The sequence below is a fragment of the Astatotilapia calliptera genome, chromosome 11 (genome assembly GCF_900246225.1).
Source record: "Astatotilapia calliptera chromosome 11, fAstCal1.2, whole genome shotgun sequence".
Lineage (NCBI taxonomy): Eukaryota > Metazoa > Chordata > Actinopteri > Cichliformes > Cichlidae > Astatotilapia > Astatotilapia calliptera.
The window spans coordinates 25102108-25120110 of record NC_039312.1 but is presented as its reverse complement, the minus strand read 5'-3'; the positions used below and the strand labels follow the sequence as shown (position 1 = coordinate 25120110).

At 39.2% G+C, this 18003-nt stretch overlaps 3 protein-coding genes across 4 annotated transcripts; 2 read left to right on the top strand and 1 right to left on the bottom strand.

The window, feature by feature from the left end:
* The first annotated feature begins 3688 nt into the window (after positions 1-3688).
* On the top strand, positions 3689-7406 carry mecr (mitochondrial trans-2-enoyl-CoA reductase). Its single transcript, XM_026184599.1, has 10 exons — positions 3689-4040; positions 5130-5227; positions 5319-5450; positions 5692-5835; positions 6075-6177; positions 6314-6416; positions 6492-6565; positions 6675-6735; positions 6954-7026; positions 7107-7406. Exons 1-10 carry the CDS (start codon positions 3847-3849, stop codon positions 7268-7270), a joined length of 1146 nt encoding a protein of 381 aa, XP_026040384.1. The 5' UTR covers positions 3689-3846; the 3' UTR covers positions 7271-7406.
* smpdl3b (sphingomyelin phosphodiesterase acid like 3B) lies at positions 7374-10887 on the bottom strand. The gene is made up of 8 exons (XM_026184598.1): positions 10784-10887; positions 10488-10704; positions 10218-10315; positions 9966-10109; positions 9670-9839; positions 9323-9503; positions 9031-9164; positions 7374-8668 (listed from the first exon to the last, which is right to left on the bottom strand). The coding sequence occupies exons 1-8, from the start codon at positions 10869-10871 to the stop codon at positions 8306-8308; spliced, it is 1395 nt and encodes a 464-aa protein (XP_026040383.1). The 5' UTR covers positions 10872-10887; the 3' UTR covers positions 7374-8305.
* Positions 10798-17904, top strand: rpa2 (replication protein A2). Of its 2 annotated transcripts, none has more exons than XM_026184600.1 (9): positions 10798-10900; positions 12333-12427; positions 12767-12868; positions 13216-13329; positions 13566-13640; positions 14718-14834; positions 15737-15874; positions 16190-16284; positions 17497-17904. In XM_026184600.1, exons 1-9 carry the CDS (start codon positions 10843-10845, stop codon positions 17582-17584), a joined length of 882 nt encoding a protein of 293 aa, XP_026040385.1. In that variant the 5' UTR covers positions 10798-10842; the 3' UTR covers positions 17585-17904. The 2 variants fall into 2 exon arrangements, with proteins under 2 accessions (XP_026040385.1, XP_026040386.1); XM_026184601.1 differs by lacking the exon at positions 10798-10900 and adding an exon at positions 11955-12132.
* Positions 17905-18003: the final 99 nt, after the last annotated feature.

Genomic DNA, 18003 nt, shown 5'->3' with positions numbered 1-18003 from the left:
AGAAGTGAAGTTAACAGATCTCTGTAGTCTGTTTACCATATATGCTTGAGGCTGAGAGCTCGGTCTAGTGTGCCAACCATAGCCTAGTGTGTCTTTCTGAAAAACTGGTATAGGGTTTCGGTAATTAACAGGAAGAAAGAGGTTGGGGGACTATTTTACAAACCCTGCCCATTTTCTGACAGGAAGTTTTCTTTGGGCACACATACTACACCATACCAGCTGTCATGTGTTGCACTACCTTGGGATAAAACATAGCAATCAAAATATTGACCCAAAGGGGGCAGCAAAAAAAAAAAAGGTTTCTCTTCATTTTAAGTTGTTTTCATGGGAGTTTGAACCATTGTCAACTTTCCATGTGAAGTATCTTCTAACTGCAGTGGCTGCCGTGTATAAGAGCGCTGTTTTATAATCACCTCAATTTGGATTTGAAAGAATTTAAACCAATGCGACACAAACCCCGTTACATCTATGTCACTTCTGGTAAGATATTTGATCTGGACTTAAGTTAGTAAAGGGTCTGGCTAGCTCTCCTCTTGCTTGAGTAAAACTGAGGCAGAATCAGACAGTGGGAAGCCTGGTGTTTTTGTTTATATCCACTAGTAGGTAGTTATTTAAGACATTACCTCCCTATAACCCTTAGTAGGGTAGTAGTTCAGGAACACCAAGCCTGCACGGAGGAGCATGTAGGTCTAGCTAGCTAATCAGCATTTTACTCCCGTTTTACAGGAGAAGCTGACTGAGTCTTTTACACCCAATTAATATATATGTAAAATTATTCTAAAACTTTTTTAAAACTATCATACTTATTTATTTTCATCCAAAAGTGCTGCAGCTTCTCCTTCCGCTCCGATTGAAGCCTCGCAGCACTGAATGTTCTAGTAGACAGCAGAAAATTGGCAAATATCATTAAAAGCTACATATGACTTGAGAATACATTGGGGTAATACATTTTTAACATCAAGGTACTCATAATACTTTGTACATATGTGCTTGATAATTCATTGTAATGTAATTTAATATGGATGCAATGCTACAGAAATATTGCAACCAAAAACAAACAATATACAGTGCATACTGTACAGGTACACAATATAGGAACCGATGTTAAATGTGAGGGGGTTTTTTTTGTATGATTTTCTTGTGAGGGTTTTGTTTTTTTCTTTGGTGCACAATTAACCTTTTCAGAGGAGAAGCCCATTGTTGTTAATGCCAAAACCAATGCAATATTACTCTGCACTAATCGTAAAATGCATTAATATTTGTTCTATTCAGTTTAATCACTTTTGAATATATGTTTCCTATTTTATATATATTTTGAATTTTCACAAACTACACACAGTTCAGTTGGTTGCTGGTTGGGAAAAAAAGATACCTCCGCTCTTTAGGCTCATCTCAGGAATTACCAATCTGAAATCTCAGGGAATGCTTCAGATTGATTGGAAGGAGTCATGGGGTGTTCAAGAAAAAGCAGGGATTAAATGCTCATTCGCATGATGTGAGGTGTGTGACGAGGAAGCCAAAGTGAATGTCTTGGTGCAACAGTTTCAGTTTTTTACTATAATACAGTTTTGATTATGAAAACAATGACTACATGATGATGTGAAATGATTGTTGCTTTTTGACTCTTTCATATGTCCATGCACCCAGTGTGATGATGTTCTTTATATTTTTTTCCTCTTTCAAATAACTTGCCAATGATATACGATATGAAGAAAATGTTCCACTATTATTGTATTTTTTTTCCTCTATAATCGTTGTAGATGGGTATATAGTAGAATATTGTAAAGGGGCTGGGGTTAGTAGTGTATAATCCGGTGTTGTCTCATCTCAACACATCGATCTTTGGTGTTTCAGACTATCAATGCTCATGACAAAAAGAATGTGTGTCACGGATTGCTTCATACTCTGCTGTTAGTCTTCAAAGTTTGACGGTTGCTAAATTGTTTTGATAAACATTTTTTTAAAAGGATGGAAAAGGTGGCGTGCTGAGAGTTTATTTTTCTGCACACTTTGATTTTTGAATTTACCACAACTGCAGCGCCAGTATGTCATCAAAGTGTCGCACTGTAATCACTCACACTCTAACTGGTTTACGGGAATTTCAACACTGACCAATAAGGGTAACTGAAAGTATTTGTTTTCAAAATATCACTTGGAAACTAAGGAAGGTCATTTCAGACTTCTGATTGTAACAAACCTCTTTGGCCCCTCAGTGGTGTGCTGTTGTGATTTTATTGTCAGGTGTTGGGTTAGATAGGCTTTAAAATCCAAGGACCCACCCATGAGACTGTGTGCTCAGAGTAACTTTTGAAGCTCATCAAGGCATCCTGTAATACAGTAGTGTTAACTTGTGCTTTTAATGGTACATCTTACTTGTGACCGTCAGCCATTTAATTTGTGGTGCTGTATTTTATCAGGTAATGGCTACAGCTACTTTTAGAAAGTGATGAATGTATCAGTGTTTGTTTCCATAGAACTACACTTAACTTGATCTCAGGCAATTTAATGGCAAGTCTGTCAACGATGAGCAGCATGTAGGATTTTCAAAGTATTACTGTGATTATGTTTTATACATTATATGTAAAGATCTGCTCCGTTTCCTAATAAATATGTTAATATTCATGATTTTTTTAATGCCTTCTTACTCCAATCACCCAGTCACAAGACTTATCACACTCACTAAAGTATTAACAAAACTTAGAAAAAGTACCAGAAGCACAGTCTAAAGGTTTTCCAATACATGAAAGAGTTTTCCATTGACAGAATTAAATTAGCTGGTACTTAAATATCACCTTTCTACTCAGTAGAGTGCTTAAAGTGCTTTCTACTACAAGTCTTATTCTCACATGTATTCAGTTTTATCTATGCCTAGGTGTTTGCTCAGATTCACACACACTTGCCTGATGAAGATGCTTCAGCACTGGAGGAATCCACAATATTCTGATTGGTAAATGGTCCACAGATTCCCATTGGTAGTGGGGTAAAAAAGCACATACTAGAAGATGCAATGCTGAATCCTGAAGCAACCTTGAGCATTCGTTAATTGCACCTTGGAATACAAGAACTTCAGAACTACCTTAATTCTTTGTGGCACTGATTCAACAAGGTGGTGAAAACATTCCTCAGATATTTTACTGACATCACAATGACATCATAGCACCACAGAGATATTGCACATCCATGACTCAACCTTTCCATTCAACCACATCCCAAAAGTGCTTTATGGAACTGAAACCTTGTGAGTGTGGAGGCCAAGTGGAGGAAAGCAGTCTGAGATGATTTGAGCTTTATCACATTGTGCATTATCTTGCCTGAAGCAGCAATCAGAAGATGGGTGGATGTTCCTAAGGGAAAAGAGAGTCAAACTCAGTACAAGCAAAGTGTACCTAATAGAGAGCCCAGTAAATATATTTAAGTAGGCTAAGAAATTCTGTGGAACTTGAGCATGTTACATCGCAGTATTGTCGTAACCCACCCATGTCTCGTGATGTTCTTAAGTATGACTCAGTAAAGGAAAATAAAAAAGAGAAAACTGAGTAATCCGTTCCAATAATCTGTTTTCGACATTTCCCTTCCCTGAAGCGAAATACTGAAAAAAAAAACCAACCAGTTCCTCATATTTATTTCATCCAAAAAAGGACCCTCTGACGGTGTGTAGAAACGCGGAGTTCATCTCTCATCCAGCAGGGGGCAGCTCTGTGTTTACATTTTCAATGACACAACCTGACGACTACAGTCCAATATGGCCGTAGTATGAAGAGTGCCAGCTCAAGTCTGGCTTTAAACTACAAATATTATTAAATAGTCGGGTTGTTTTAATACTTTACAGCTTTGTCCCGAGTAGAAATGTGGGTGCCACTCCACGCAGTCTGTCTAAGAAGCCAGAGAGTTTGCAGACGAAGCGTCGCTGCGGCTGTTTCACAGTGTTTCAGGCACAGAGACGCTAGCGTTTCCCACTTCAGCCATTCAGCCGGACTCTCCGCACAAACATGCAAGGCACTTGTGTACAGAACCCACGGAGACCCTTCCCGAGTCGTTCAGTAAGAATATCTGGCTAAACAATAAGTGTGCGTATGTTTCTGTGACTGTGGGAGTGAAACGGTTACGGTTAAAATGTGACTAGCCTCGCTCAGGACATGCTCCCACAGTTCCGGTGTAAAGCTCAGGTGTTTTGTCTTATAAAAGATATACAACCTATTATTGTAAACCTCAGTCTCACCTTTGTGAGCCCTCGACTCCTCTTCTTCTTTTTTGAAATTTGTGGCGGGAAGCAAACAACGAGTCGCTGCGTTACCGCCGCTCATCGGTATGGAGTGACAAAAACAGGAGGAAAACATTTATGTCTCTACGTAAAGATGTTAAACGTGGCTCGATAGCAATGCATTCCTGATTTCACTTCTAGAATATCTAGAGCCTAATTTCCCCTTTTCTTCTCCTGAGGATTTGTAATCATCTGTCTTCCCTGTCTTTCTAACACTTTTGACTTGGCAGAAAAATGTAGGGCCCTTGGGTCTCACAGTCTTTAAGAAGTCTATCTTCCTGTGCAGTGCCTGCTCACTCCTATCTCCAACTTTTATGATCCAGCTGTCTATTTTATATGGTCTATAAGTGGCTCTGTGTGGTGTAAATGGCCTGTATTTATATAGCGCTTTACTAGTCCCTAAGGACCCCAAAGCGCTTTACATATCCAGTCATCCACCCATTCACACACACATTCACACACTGGTGATGGCAAGCTACATTGTAGCCACAGCCACCCTGGGGCACACTGACAGAGGCGAGGCTGCCGGACACTGGCGCCACCGGGCCCTCTGACCAGCACCAGTAGGCAACGGGTGAAGTGTCTTGCCCAAGGACACAACAACCGAGACTGTCCAAGCCGGGGCTCGAACCGGCAACCTTCCGATTACAAGGCGAACTCCCAACTCTTGAGCCACGATCGTGCTTAATGTTTATTTCTTTTTCATGGTGTGTTTGTTTCTATATTGATGCAAGCACATACATTTCCTCCCAAGCATGTAGGGCTTTTAGTCTATCTGTATTTATAAAGCCTGCCACCTAACATAAGACAACATGTCATGCAAGCTTACATGAATAGTGACTGATTGTGCAAAATGTATTTTTGGCAGGTTGGAGGGTGTAGAGCTTCCTTCCTTAGGTGCAAAGGATGTCTTGGTTAAAGTGCTGGCTGCCCCAATCAACCCATCAGACATAAACATGATTCAAGGTACTTGTAAGCAGGTAGTAACAGTCATTCATCAGGGCAGTTTAATGTGTGGCATCATGATCAGGTCATAATCTGATGGGGTTTTTTTCAGGTACTTATGCTATCCTGCCGGATCTCCCAGCTGTTGGTGGCAATGAAGGTGTGGCCCAGGTCGTAGAGGTGGGCAGCCAGGTGAAGTCCCTCAAGACAGGAGACTGGGTGATCCCAAAAGATGCTGGTTTAGGTAAGGACTCCACAGTTCTCAAAATGAAATCTTCAGAGTGCCACTTTAGCTCCCAGCTGAAGGTGGACCTCCGCCTCTGAGCCTTTAACTAATCACAATCTCTGGCCCCCACTGCATGCTAAAATCTATCTCTGGTAAACACGGAGCTCTAAGTGCTGGGACAGCACCTTGCATGGTGTGTGAATTGGAAAATAAAAAAAATTTTATAGTGCTTTGTAGACTGTTTCCTTCCTGTGATCAGGCACATGGAGGACACAGGCAGTGCTACCTGAGGAAGATGTTATCTCTGTACCAAATGACATTCCCCTGGTGTCTGCTGCCACACTCGGGGTGAATCCCTGCACCGCTTTCAGGATGCTCTCCGACTTTGAAGACCTCAAGCCAGGTAACTAATCCACTCACAGTGGATTATTTCCTTCTCACCAAATTTCAAATCTTGGATTATTCATAGCGGTGTAGAGGTACTATATTCCCACAGCTTAAATTATTTTTGCTTTTACAGCAAGACAGACGAACCAATTTTAGAAGTAAAAAATAAATAAGATTAGAGGGTGCATTATTCCATTCTACGTATTTGTGGCCAGCATGTAACCATTTGTCCAATCATTTCTGATGTCCTTTTAGGTGATTCTGTGATCCAGAACGCTGCCAACAGCGGAGTTGGACAGGCTGTCATACAGATTGCTGCTGCAAGGGGAATAAACACTATTAATGTTATAAGAGACAGGTGAACTTAATTCTTTCATATTAATGCTTTTTTTAAAATATCGATTTTCTTTTTTGAAGACTAGGGCAAATTTCTTGAACCCCATGGGGATTTTCCATCTTTGTAATAAAATTCTTCAATGTGCCTTCACTTTCAGGCCAGAGTTCACAGAGCTCAGTGATAAGCTGAAGGCTATTGGAGCTAGTCATGTAATCAAAGAAGAGGCCTTGAGGAAGCATGAGATTAAAGAACTCTTTAAGGTCTGTAGAGATATGATCTTGTAGTTTGTCCCTGCTGGTGAACGAACGTATCTAATTTATGAATATATTTTATAGACTTGTCCGAAGCCCAAACTAGCATTAAATGGAGTTGGAGGCAAGAGTGCAACAGAACTTCTCCGTCATCTACAGTGAGCATACTTAATAATCTCTATTAGTATTATACAATGTAGTTGCACTGTAGAGAGCAGTGAAAACCCCAACTCTTTGTATTTGCCAGATTTCTTCCATTTATTTCAGAATCGGAGGGTCAATGGTGACGTATGGGGGAATGTCCAAACAGCCAGTCACTGTTCCTGTGGTAAGAGGAAAACTGCATTTGCCGTTTTTACACAGTTTCACACTAGACAGAAGAGGTGCATGCATCATAAGTGTGAGGGTGGTACTGACACTTTTCAACCTCTTAGATGCAGCTAAGAGGTTCCCAAAATCATGAACAGTAATTTTAAAGTTCCCTTTCACAAATGTGAAGTATTGTATGTTGATGTATTTTTTTGCTGTTGTTGCTGCTCTTTCTAGAGTGCTCTTATTTTCAAAGATGTGAAGGTTCGAGGGTTTTGGGTAACACAGTGGAAGAGAGATCACTCTCATGGTAAGTAGGCATGGAGTTTCAGATTGTTTGAAATTAATCTAAAAAAGATAAACATTTCCCTGGGATATTGTTTTTCCTAGATGGAAGGGCATTTAGAGCCATGCTGGATGAACTGTGCTCCCTCATCAAGCAGGGAAAGCTGACAGCTCCCGCCTGCACTGAGGTGGGTCTGCAGCAGTATCACGCAGCTCTGGATACTGCTATGCAGCCTTTCATATCAACTAAACAGGTTTTGGTCATGTGAACTAGCTGAGTGTGTCAACTAACCACCGGATGCTTGAGAACACTGCATGCATATTTGGGTGAAACCAGAGAACTGTGACATTCTTGCTGATATGTCAAACAAATCCACATTCTCAATAAAAGTGTATTCACATGAGGCTCAAAGTCCAGCGTCCGTCATGTTCTGTAGTGACACTTTACAGCGTTTACAGGCAGCTATCAAAAGATTATTAAGTCATTATAACAAGATATGAAATGCCAGGCGTTATCACAGAACACAGATAATACAACTTTATCTTATAATATTTCCAAAACTGATTGCTTTGCTTTGAAGTTGCATGGACAATAGAAGTAATGTTATGACATTTATTATATATAAAATCCTGATATAATCGATTTTTTTTAGCTAATGTGCATGAAATTCATAAGATTGAGTTTTGGATTGACAACAAGATACAGTAGAGTTTACACAAATAAAACTATGGTAGCTGACCTTTAGAGGCACAAGAATACTGTGTAGTTTTGAAACAAAGTATTCAGCCAGTACCCATAAATCAAGGTCAAGGGGCACACCAAAGATTACTGAAGACAAAGGTTGCATTTTTCCATAGTTTAATTACACACTGGAGCATGACTCATTTCATTTATAGATGTAATATAACTGAAAGTATGAAAATGCATTATTATAGCGCTACATGTTAAATAGTGACATTTAAAACAAATACTTCCTGCTTCTTGATGTCTCTCTTGAATTATAATTTAAAGAATGAAATTCATTACAAATGTTGACACCAGAAAGCTATTCTCAGATTCCTCTGCTAAAAGTGTGCAGTTTTTAAGGTGGAACGTCATACAGCCAGTCAGAAAGTCAGAGGGGGAGTTTGCATTGCTGAATGGGTCAGTGATACACGTGTGGACATGATTTTAATAATTTTGAAACAAAAGATTATTGCATATTTATAGATTCTGAGGGAGAAAGCTTATATGTTGGTTTAGGGAAACAATAAACCCATACTGAGTTCAGAGTTAGTTATAGTTCAAACTAGTATTGAATTAATTACTCATGGGCCACCACCAGACTTAAAGCCACGGAGATGAGTGGCAGGAGGCCACCATAGATGAAAACTGCCCCCTCCTTAACGAGGCAGTGTTCATACCTGTCAAAGTCTACCTCTCGTGCTGCGCACACGTGGTCAACACGGCAGTCGCTGTCACAATCCCTCAGGTCATAGTTCACAGAGTTGAAATCATAGTACTTCTGCAGGTAGCGGGGGTCATCAGCTACACGCTTTAGAACCTCGTGCATGGAGGCTGGAGAGGCATCTGGTACTCTGAAACTCTCTGTGAGGCGATACTCTTTCTCCCAGCGTCCTGTGGCTACATTAGCATGAGTAAGGTTCAGGTAATAGGTCACCACATCCTGCATGAAAGAAAGCATGTGGTTTAAACACAGAAAGCGAACAATAGAAGCATTACAAGATATTTCTGAAGGTTTTACAATCTTTTAAAATACAAATATATATTCATATAAGTTGCATAAGAGCCTATTTTTAGGCTCTTGATTGCTACTTTTGACTGCCCCGTTGCCACAAGGAGCGTTTCACATGTTTGATTTGGCAGCGTTTTACACCGGATGGTCTTTCTGGAGCTACAATACAAGGGGATTTTTGTATCTGGCTGATAATGAACTAGCAACTGTTCACTTGCCAAGCAAATGTGTTAACCACTACACCCCTAGAGGAACATAAATGTCTAATGAAAATTGTAAAGGCCAAAACTTGCCTTGACTAGCAGTGTTTCTGTGTCATATTCAAAGACACGAATCCCAGGATTGTTCGCTCCATCCTTAACTCCAGGAAGTGTTGTTTCCCACGGTGTGACACCAGGGCTGAGGAACATGGTACTAATGGGAGAACCTGTAGAAATGGACAAGATATCAGCTCTGATAACAACAGTATTAGTGTGTGTTAATGTTAATGTTAATGCTGGATATCGGAGACGCATTCCGGCTAAGTGATAAACAGGTAATACTAATACAAGGTGAAATGAGTACTATTACTGCAGTGTGGCTTACCCTCTGTGTTGTAGAACATACGGAAGCTATCAGTGTGATGATGGCCAAAGAACTGGCCTTTAATGACAGAATGATGCTTCTCAATTAAATCCAAATATCGCCGGTTGAACTTTGGTGTAAACCATGGTTTACTTCTTTTCTTCTCGAAGAAACCTGGAGGAACGTGGCCAATGATGTAAACCTGATAAACCAAACAATACAGAGTTAACTAAAATCCAATCAGGACCAAATCTCTTTTTTGGAGGGGCAATTGCTTATACAGGGATTGTATTCATTACAAACTCCATCTTTTACTGAGCTCTAGTCCCTAACATCCAAACATCCATGAACAAGATGAGATGCTTTGCCTTCTCTTTGTTGTTGGTTGCCTCTGTAAGAATCTGATCTGACCAACTAAACTGGTCCGCTGGGTCATCCATGTTCGTGGTCAGCTTGTTCTGATCATAGTAGAGATTGGTGTTAAGGACCAGCATCCTGAAACCAGTCTGATTCATGAGCTTTTCTGTGTAGTATCCACCTGTGCAAGAGGAACATCCCAGATAATGTGTGTTTAAATTTTTCCTGTGCATCATAAGCTGATGTATTCATTCTTTGGAAAGTAATTGCACATATATTTGTAACTATTAGAGAAAGCCTTCTTCACCTTTTTTAAATGTTTCTTTTGACTTTGGATCCAACCAGCCTTGCCACATTTCTGCTATTCGGTCATACATAGAGCTTGGGGCTGCAGGAAGCTGACTCTTCGGGTGGTAATCATGGTTCCCCAGGGCTGAGTACACTTTAGTGTCTAAACAAGACAATAATGTATAAAAGACATTATTTATTAGAAGCAGCCAACGCTAAAACACTATCATATGTGTTGACCTTGCATGTTTCCGCCTGATTTTGTAATTACTTGGAAACACTCGATTTATGATGTCAGTGAGGTTGTTGATAATGTTGAGCACTGCGTCTTCTCCCAGATCTTTATTATCAACATGTGGAGTGTCATCACTGAGAAGTAACACAGCAGATTGTTTCAGGATTAATTGCAGTCAAACATGTCAATACCAAATACTAATCTGAAAATATCATGACTGTAAAGGCAAACAAGCATTTATTTCCCCAGATATAGTCTTAAGACTAGCACTGTCCTGCAATATTCATTTAAAAAAAAGTAACATACCCAGTCCATACGATGAAGTCCGGGTTTGGTAGAATACTCTTCATTGCATAAACAGAAGAGTTGATCAGGTGCCATGGCGAGTCACAAACATAGTCTCCAAATTTACCAGCATTGGCTGCAGGTCGTTTGCCACTGGATGCGCACACCAGTGCAGGATTGTTGTTGCTCAGTTTGTACGTTGGGTCCCAGTGGAGATCCGTGATGTGCCAAAAGTTCCCTGTGTAAGAACGATGCGTAATGGCATCCAGTAAGTTATCCCGAGATTAAGATATACACTTGATTTATCTGATGCTTACCCGAGAGCGCAAAAGCCTCTTTAAAAAGAAAGCAAGACAGAAGCAGCCTTACTGCCGACATGTCGAAGCCTTTGAGAGGAAGAAACATCCGACAAAAATCAAGACCTGGTTTAAAAGGTATGCCGTAAGTCTATAAAGGCGAAATCATGATAAGATGACTGGTCATGACGCATCTGAGGCTTAAAGGTGTTTGGATCCCTATGTGCAGGGGATACTTCGCTATCAGTAATGATGCAAGACTACATTTTAGCCTGCATACAATTAAATAAATAAAAATAAGTATCAAAATAAATCTAAAGACAATAAAAAGCTTCGGCTGAAAAAAGCTCTATATATATATCCATATATCTGTGAAGCTATTTGAGAGTCGAATTCCTGCTTGTAGACTACGCCTAGACTATTTTTATGTGGACTAAATTTAAATTTAGTAGACCACCTTTTACAGTTACCTTATTTGGGCATGCGCTGTTTAAGAATCCAATAAATATACATACATTCATAGCAGGAGTATATAGACACAGTATATTAAAACACATCTACGTGCGAATGTTTTCGCTGTTACACTGTAATATTTCACTAAATACAAAAGGATTTTATTCATGGTGCCCTCGCGTGATACTCGTGTTTCCCCAAATCGACGCTGTTATAACTGTGGAGAATCTGTTTCTCAAGCTGATGATGCAAATAAAAAATGTTTTGCTTTGTTTTGGTTTTGTTATTATTTGTTTCGCTTATTTCTTTTTACAGTAAAGGGGCGTTTTTAATCATCGTTGGAAATTTTGCAATATCTGTCTGTTTTTGATAAACACAGCTATGGGTTTGCAAATGTTCTTTGGAAATGATTTATTATGGCAATTGCAAAGCCGCAAAACCGCGCGTGAGCACGTAGTGCTTCGGGAAGTTCATGAAAGCAACCTTAGGACTCTTTCAAAATCATTCCCTGATGTTTCTCTTTCAGGCAGACGTAACTCCCAGGCCATGGACAGCTTCATTAAGTAATATAGCAAATAATAATAATAATAATAATGATAATAATAATGTTAGTACATGTTAAACAGTGGTTTGGGACCAGAGTTTGTGCTTTTGCATTGGTCAGTCTTGGCGCTGGAAGGGGAACGATAGCCTGACAAGCAAAAATTAGGGCTGAATTACCTGACGTAGAAGATCTGCGTCATCATAGATTTCGCGGGAGTTCCACTGTGCGCCTGCGCTGTACATTGAAGGTTGCGCGCGGGATTAAACGAGGAAGAGGACCAGAGAAATACGTTTGGCTACATACATTACTGCACGTAACATTTTACGCCTTACTTTAATAAGTTAAACAAACAGCGGAAGCATGTGGAATCAGGGTGAGTTGTATTTCGACACCGTTGTGTTTATAAAGCAGCCATATGGACTCGGTGTCGCTGTGTTGTTTCGGTCCACGTTAGCTTGACTACAGACGTCTTTGTTATTGTGTGTTGAATGTGAGTGAAGGTGGGTCAAATGAAGATCATGTTTAATAAACGATTTCGGTGACACAGTTGTTTACCTCTTTATACATTTTCAGGAGGGTACAGTGAGTCCAGTATGGCTGGGGGCTACACTCAGTCTCCAGGAGGATTTGCATCACCTGCCTTATCCCAGGGGGGAGAGAAAAAGGGGGTCTGTACTTATATCTACACTTAAAAGTCGGAATAATTCACTAAAGACTTGACACAGACATAAATCTGTAAAAATTGTGCTGAAAACCAGCAACACCATACTTTTATTACTTTTATTATCTTACTTTTTTTCATTGATTGTACTTATTTGTATTTCCTTCTGATATCTGTACCTGAGCTGAGGTGACGCAAATATTTCCCCGTTGTGGGATCAATAAAGTCTTATCTTATACCTTCATTTGCCAAGTGAGATATCCCCTCTTTGTACACATGTTGACTTCTGTATAGTGATGGAAGCACAAATTGACAGGTCAACCCATTTGTGTTTGGGTCTTTGCAGAGAACACGTGCCAACCAAATAATCCCCTGCACAGTGTCTCAGCTAATGTCTGCTTCCCAAGCCGATGAGTCATTCAGAGTAGGAGATGTGGATGTTGCCCAGGTGAGCCAAACCATTCAGTTAGTTCACTAACCAGTTACTTTTTCATCTCTTAATAGCATTAGTTTGGTACTCTGTAATACAGGTTTTTTTTTACTTCTGCAGTTGAACAACAGCAACTTTACACTCCCTTTTAAATACAAGTTACTTTTGTTTACAGAAATTATGTTGAATATCCATCTATGTTGATTGTACTTTTTTAAAAATCCTTTTAAATAAATAAACATCTATCTAACAGTCAGACCAAATGCAGAATTTTAAATCATTTTATGTTACAACATTTTGCAACATGGACGTAATAACTATTCTAATATTTCCAGATTTCATAATAATTGTGTTCTGTGTCATAGGTCACCATTGTGGGGGTCATCAGAAGCACAGATAAATCCATGACCAACATCCAGTACAAGGTTGATGACATGACAGGCGCTCCCATGGATGTGAAGCAATGGGTAGACACAGAGGTAAGTATCCACCATCACAGCTCTGCTGCAAGCTCAGTCTGTATTGAAACATGAGGTAATTATGTGTATATAAACTCCATTACATAGTGAGAAAGCTACTATACTATAATATCTGTTTAGCATTACATTTCTTTAAGTAGAAGGCCAAGAGGAAAGGGCAGTAGTAACACAAATCCTAAGGAAAATTAACTGGAATTGGATGAAAAGGATCAAGTATGTGCTTTTTATTTATACAGGACCAAAGTGTGGACAGCACTGTCCTTCCCCCAGGAACATATGTCAAAGTATCTGGAAATCTGCGCTCTTTTCAGGTGAGTTTAATATCTGCCACCTATGACCGCTTATTAGTTTAAAAGTGTGGTTGCTATCAAACCCCATCCACCGTCTACTACAGGGGTGTCCAACTCCAGGCCCCAGGATATGTCCTCCAGAGAGGACACATCCTGCAGGTTTTAGATGTGTCCTTGATCCAACACAGCTGATTTAAATGGTTAAATTGCCTCCTCAACATGTCTTGAAGTTCTCCAGAGGCCTGGTAATGAACTAATCATTTGATTCAGGTGTGTTGACCCAGGGTCATATCTAAAACCTGCAGGACACCGGCACTTGAGGCCCTGCTCTACTAGCTTACTTGGTGGTTGGTGTTGTGGCGTTCTTCAAAGTCAATCAGCTGCTTCCCGCAGCCAGACTGATTCCTGCCCCATTGTTAACTGCAGCTGGTGGAGTAATGGCTCATGTGCTGCTCCAGTGAGACCTAAAGAGCAGAACGAGACCTAACAGCCAGCTGGAGTTCCAACAACTGGATGAGACTCGCCAGCAGCTGATATTGCTGAGTTAGTTATTTATCAGTGAGGTTTATTGTAAAATTAAATTAAAAAAAAAAAGAATATATTTGCGTGCGGATAACCACGCGCGCGCGCGCACACACACACACACACACACACACACACACACACACACACACACACACACACACAAACAGACTGTGAATCAATTGGAAATGGTTCATTTAAAGTAAATGCTAACAACATTTGCACAGTACCCAGAATCAAGTAGGAACTTATGACTTGCATCATGATTTCATTGAAAGGCAACATGACAGTGTAAAATTTTCAAGCGGCTGTATGATTTCTCAATGCACAAACATTTTTGACAATGTCATATTTAATCTTGTTCACATTTAAACATTTATTAACCTTTGTGTGTGTGTGAGACATGTGTCTAACATGTGTCTAAATTACACTTGAGCTCCACTTAAGAAGGCTTTTACACCTTTACCAACATAGATTTGTTTCATCACTTGAAATACTTGAAGTGGATGTTGCTCGCTTTAATTCCTCTCTGAATTCATGATGGCGTGTCTATTTTTTTGTGCCTTCCTTTCTTAGAACCACAGGTCTGTTGTGGCATTCAGCGTCAGGCCCCTGGAGGATATGAATGAAATCACCTCTCATATGTTAGAGGTTGTCCAAGCACACATGGCACTCAGCAAGCCTCAAACTATGGTGAGAAATCTTGTGCTTATACCTTCACAGCCTTTAATGGTGGCTAAACAAGTGAAAAAGGGAAGTTGAGATCGGTTCTATGAATACCACTTCTGTTAAAGATTGCTTAGTTTGTTTGCCAGATTGCTAAGAAACAGTACAGCGTTGTCACATCTTTTAGTTGTGTTTGTGCTAAGTGTGAGAGTGAGCTCCCACAGACACACATGATTTCAGTGAATGGGTATAAATATCCAAGCCCAGTCAACACCTTATCTGACTTCTACAGCCTGGCTATTTTTTTTCTTTTTGTTTTATGTATTAAAACCATAATTCTAACAGCTTTGAGAGATGATTTTAAACACATTAGAGGTCGTACAGAATGATTGTTTTGTTTTAAATGGCTTAAAAAATGATTTGCAGTCAATATAGAAACACATTAGAAGTGAAACTGAGTAATGACATAATAAAAATTAAGCTTTCTAGATAACTATTGCTTCTGCAGCGCTGCAAATTTACTTTTTGTATCCTATGTTCCATAAAGGGCATAGTCTGCTTCAGTATACATGGCTTTAACGCTCATCAATCCCTCTAATACTCTGTAGACTGCCGGAACCCGTGAGGTCAAACTCAGACTGTTACTGCCACCAAATAGGCTTAACACTCACTTGTTTTAAGTGCTCTATATTTATTTATGAAATTGACCAACAGCCTGTTATAAATGGATTGGCTAATAATAGCCAGGGGTACCTTTCCGTTTGAGATGCATGGTTTTTTTTTTTTTTTTTTTTTGATGAATGTGTATCAGGCGGTCGTAATCACATTTTCAGTGTCATACTTTTACATATCTGTCTCTGAAGGTTGTTCTGTATCCTTTATCAAATCTATGTATAATGTTGAAAACGTGCAATTTCATTCTCTTTCAGTCGGCTGCCGGAGGAGGAATGAGCAGTAGTGCCATGCCCATGTCACGACCCACCATGGGAGGCATGGATGGGAATGCAGGAGGCTATGCAGGTGCCAACGACATGACCAACAATGGGTTAAGTGCAAACCAGAATCAGGTGAGCCTAAATAAATCAGACAGCGGTAACAAGAAATTCACAGTTCTTAACTATCATAGATAAGCTGTGGTGAGAAATGAAGGGGCACTGTATCTGAATGCTGAAAAGAACAGCTATTACACCCGTTTATTTATGTAAACCCAAACAGTGATCGTTGACTCTTACATCCTGTCTTCGACTTCTTTGTGTGAACTGCATCAAAGATTTGTTGTTTTATAAAAAACATTTTCAGAAAAAGAAGTCAGTAGACTGGAACATAGCTTCTTTTAGCAGTGTGTGTCAGCTTGCTTACCCTGTCGACTTTTCTCTCTCAAGGTGCTGTGTTTGATAAGAAGCTGTCCAGAACCGCAGGGTATTAGCATTCAAGAACTAAAGAAGAGACTCGGCAGCATGAGTATTGCTGTGATCAAGTAAGTTTTAAAGTGATAAAACAATATAAAATGTTACTTTTTGACTGTTGGAAAAGTAGAAAAGCCCTTACATACACTGAAACAGACCAAGAGGCAAACTAAGCTGCATCCACTTAAATGACGTTCAAATTATTATTTTACTTTTTACGTTGGGTTTGTACCGTCATAAAAAGGATGGTTTCAAAGAGAGAGAAGCTCACACAAAATTACAACATACATTTTTTCCAAATAGCAAAGAGATTTTGCAACAAAGTTTCACTACAAAATGAATTCCCACAATTTAAACTCTCAACCCTTTATCTGCAAAATGGACTTGGTCTGAACAACACAGTCACTGGAGGTACAATGCTGTTAAACAAACTGAAACCAAGAGAGAAGGCCTGTAGTGGCTAAAGTGTTCTTTTTTGTTGTTGTTTTTTACAAGTCAAGAGTTAACACATTATTTGTGATGGAGAGTTAACTTTAGATGTGTTCTAGCAAGCTGCTTTAATGCTCTAAAACATTAGAGCATTAAAGCATTCAGCTTTAAAGGACAAGCTGAATGCTTTAGTTTGACTTCTTGATAAAAGTACGGTAGCTTTATTAAGGGATGGTGAATGTCAAGATAACAAAGTTTCCTTCTTATCTTATTACGGATCAAGACCACATTGTCTTTGTCCTTCAAGACAATGTGGTCTTGAAGGACTTTGTTTGGGTCAGTTTATAAAAACTTTGCTCTCAGTTACTTTCTTTTGGTGCATCCCACTATGCAAAATTTGAGCAGGGACAGTACAACCTCAGTTTAAAAAATAATAATAATAATAGAAAAATGCAGTTACACCCTTTTGGTGTTAGCAGTACATACGTTATGCAAACTACAGGAAGTGTATGTCCAAGACTTTAGAATGACCCGAGTGAAACACCCACTGCATGCTAATTTGGTAGTTTTGCTTTGTTTTCTGAAACTGTACCAGAGTGAAAAAGATACAATAAAAGAAAAAAATCTAATATATAATTTTATATTAGATTTTATGCTTTTATTGTATTTTTTTAAAGAGATTTTCCTTTAGTGTACAGGAAATGATTTGTCTACTTGGTACTCAGTTCACAAATATTTTATTTCATGGTATTATTATTAATAATAATACCATGAAATTATTATGGTAACCCTTCGGATTTTTTTAAATTTGATTTTTAGCACTTCTAAAATGCTGTTTCCTTTTGCTTTAACAGACAAGCTGTGGAGTTCCTTAGCAACGAAGGTCATATCTTTTCCACCATCGACGAAGATCACTACAAATCAACTGACAGTGATGACTAGACTAATTCATCTTGTTACCATCAGTGGGGTTACGTATTTGAAATAATTGGTACATCATTTATTACCGAAAGCTATCACATAAGTAACAACCTCCCTGAGTCTATAATGCCACAGAGCTGTGCGAAATGCTGCAAGTCTGTCGGCACTGTGGTCTATGTTTGTTGAAGAACACATGGTTTACAAATGGTGAAACTCAAGGTTTACACATCCTGTATTCCTGATGTTGCTTCAGCCATTTCGCCCGAAAAAGTTTCTGTCACTCAGATTATTGTTGGCAGTTACTACTTTCTTTCTGTTTATGTATCTTTCTTCTTCTGTAAAACATCTTTCTTTCTTTCTTTTTAAAGATTTGGAACATAAGTAATCCAACTTTTTTTTTGTCTATGTAATTTAGTTTTGCCAAAATAAATTGATTATTC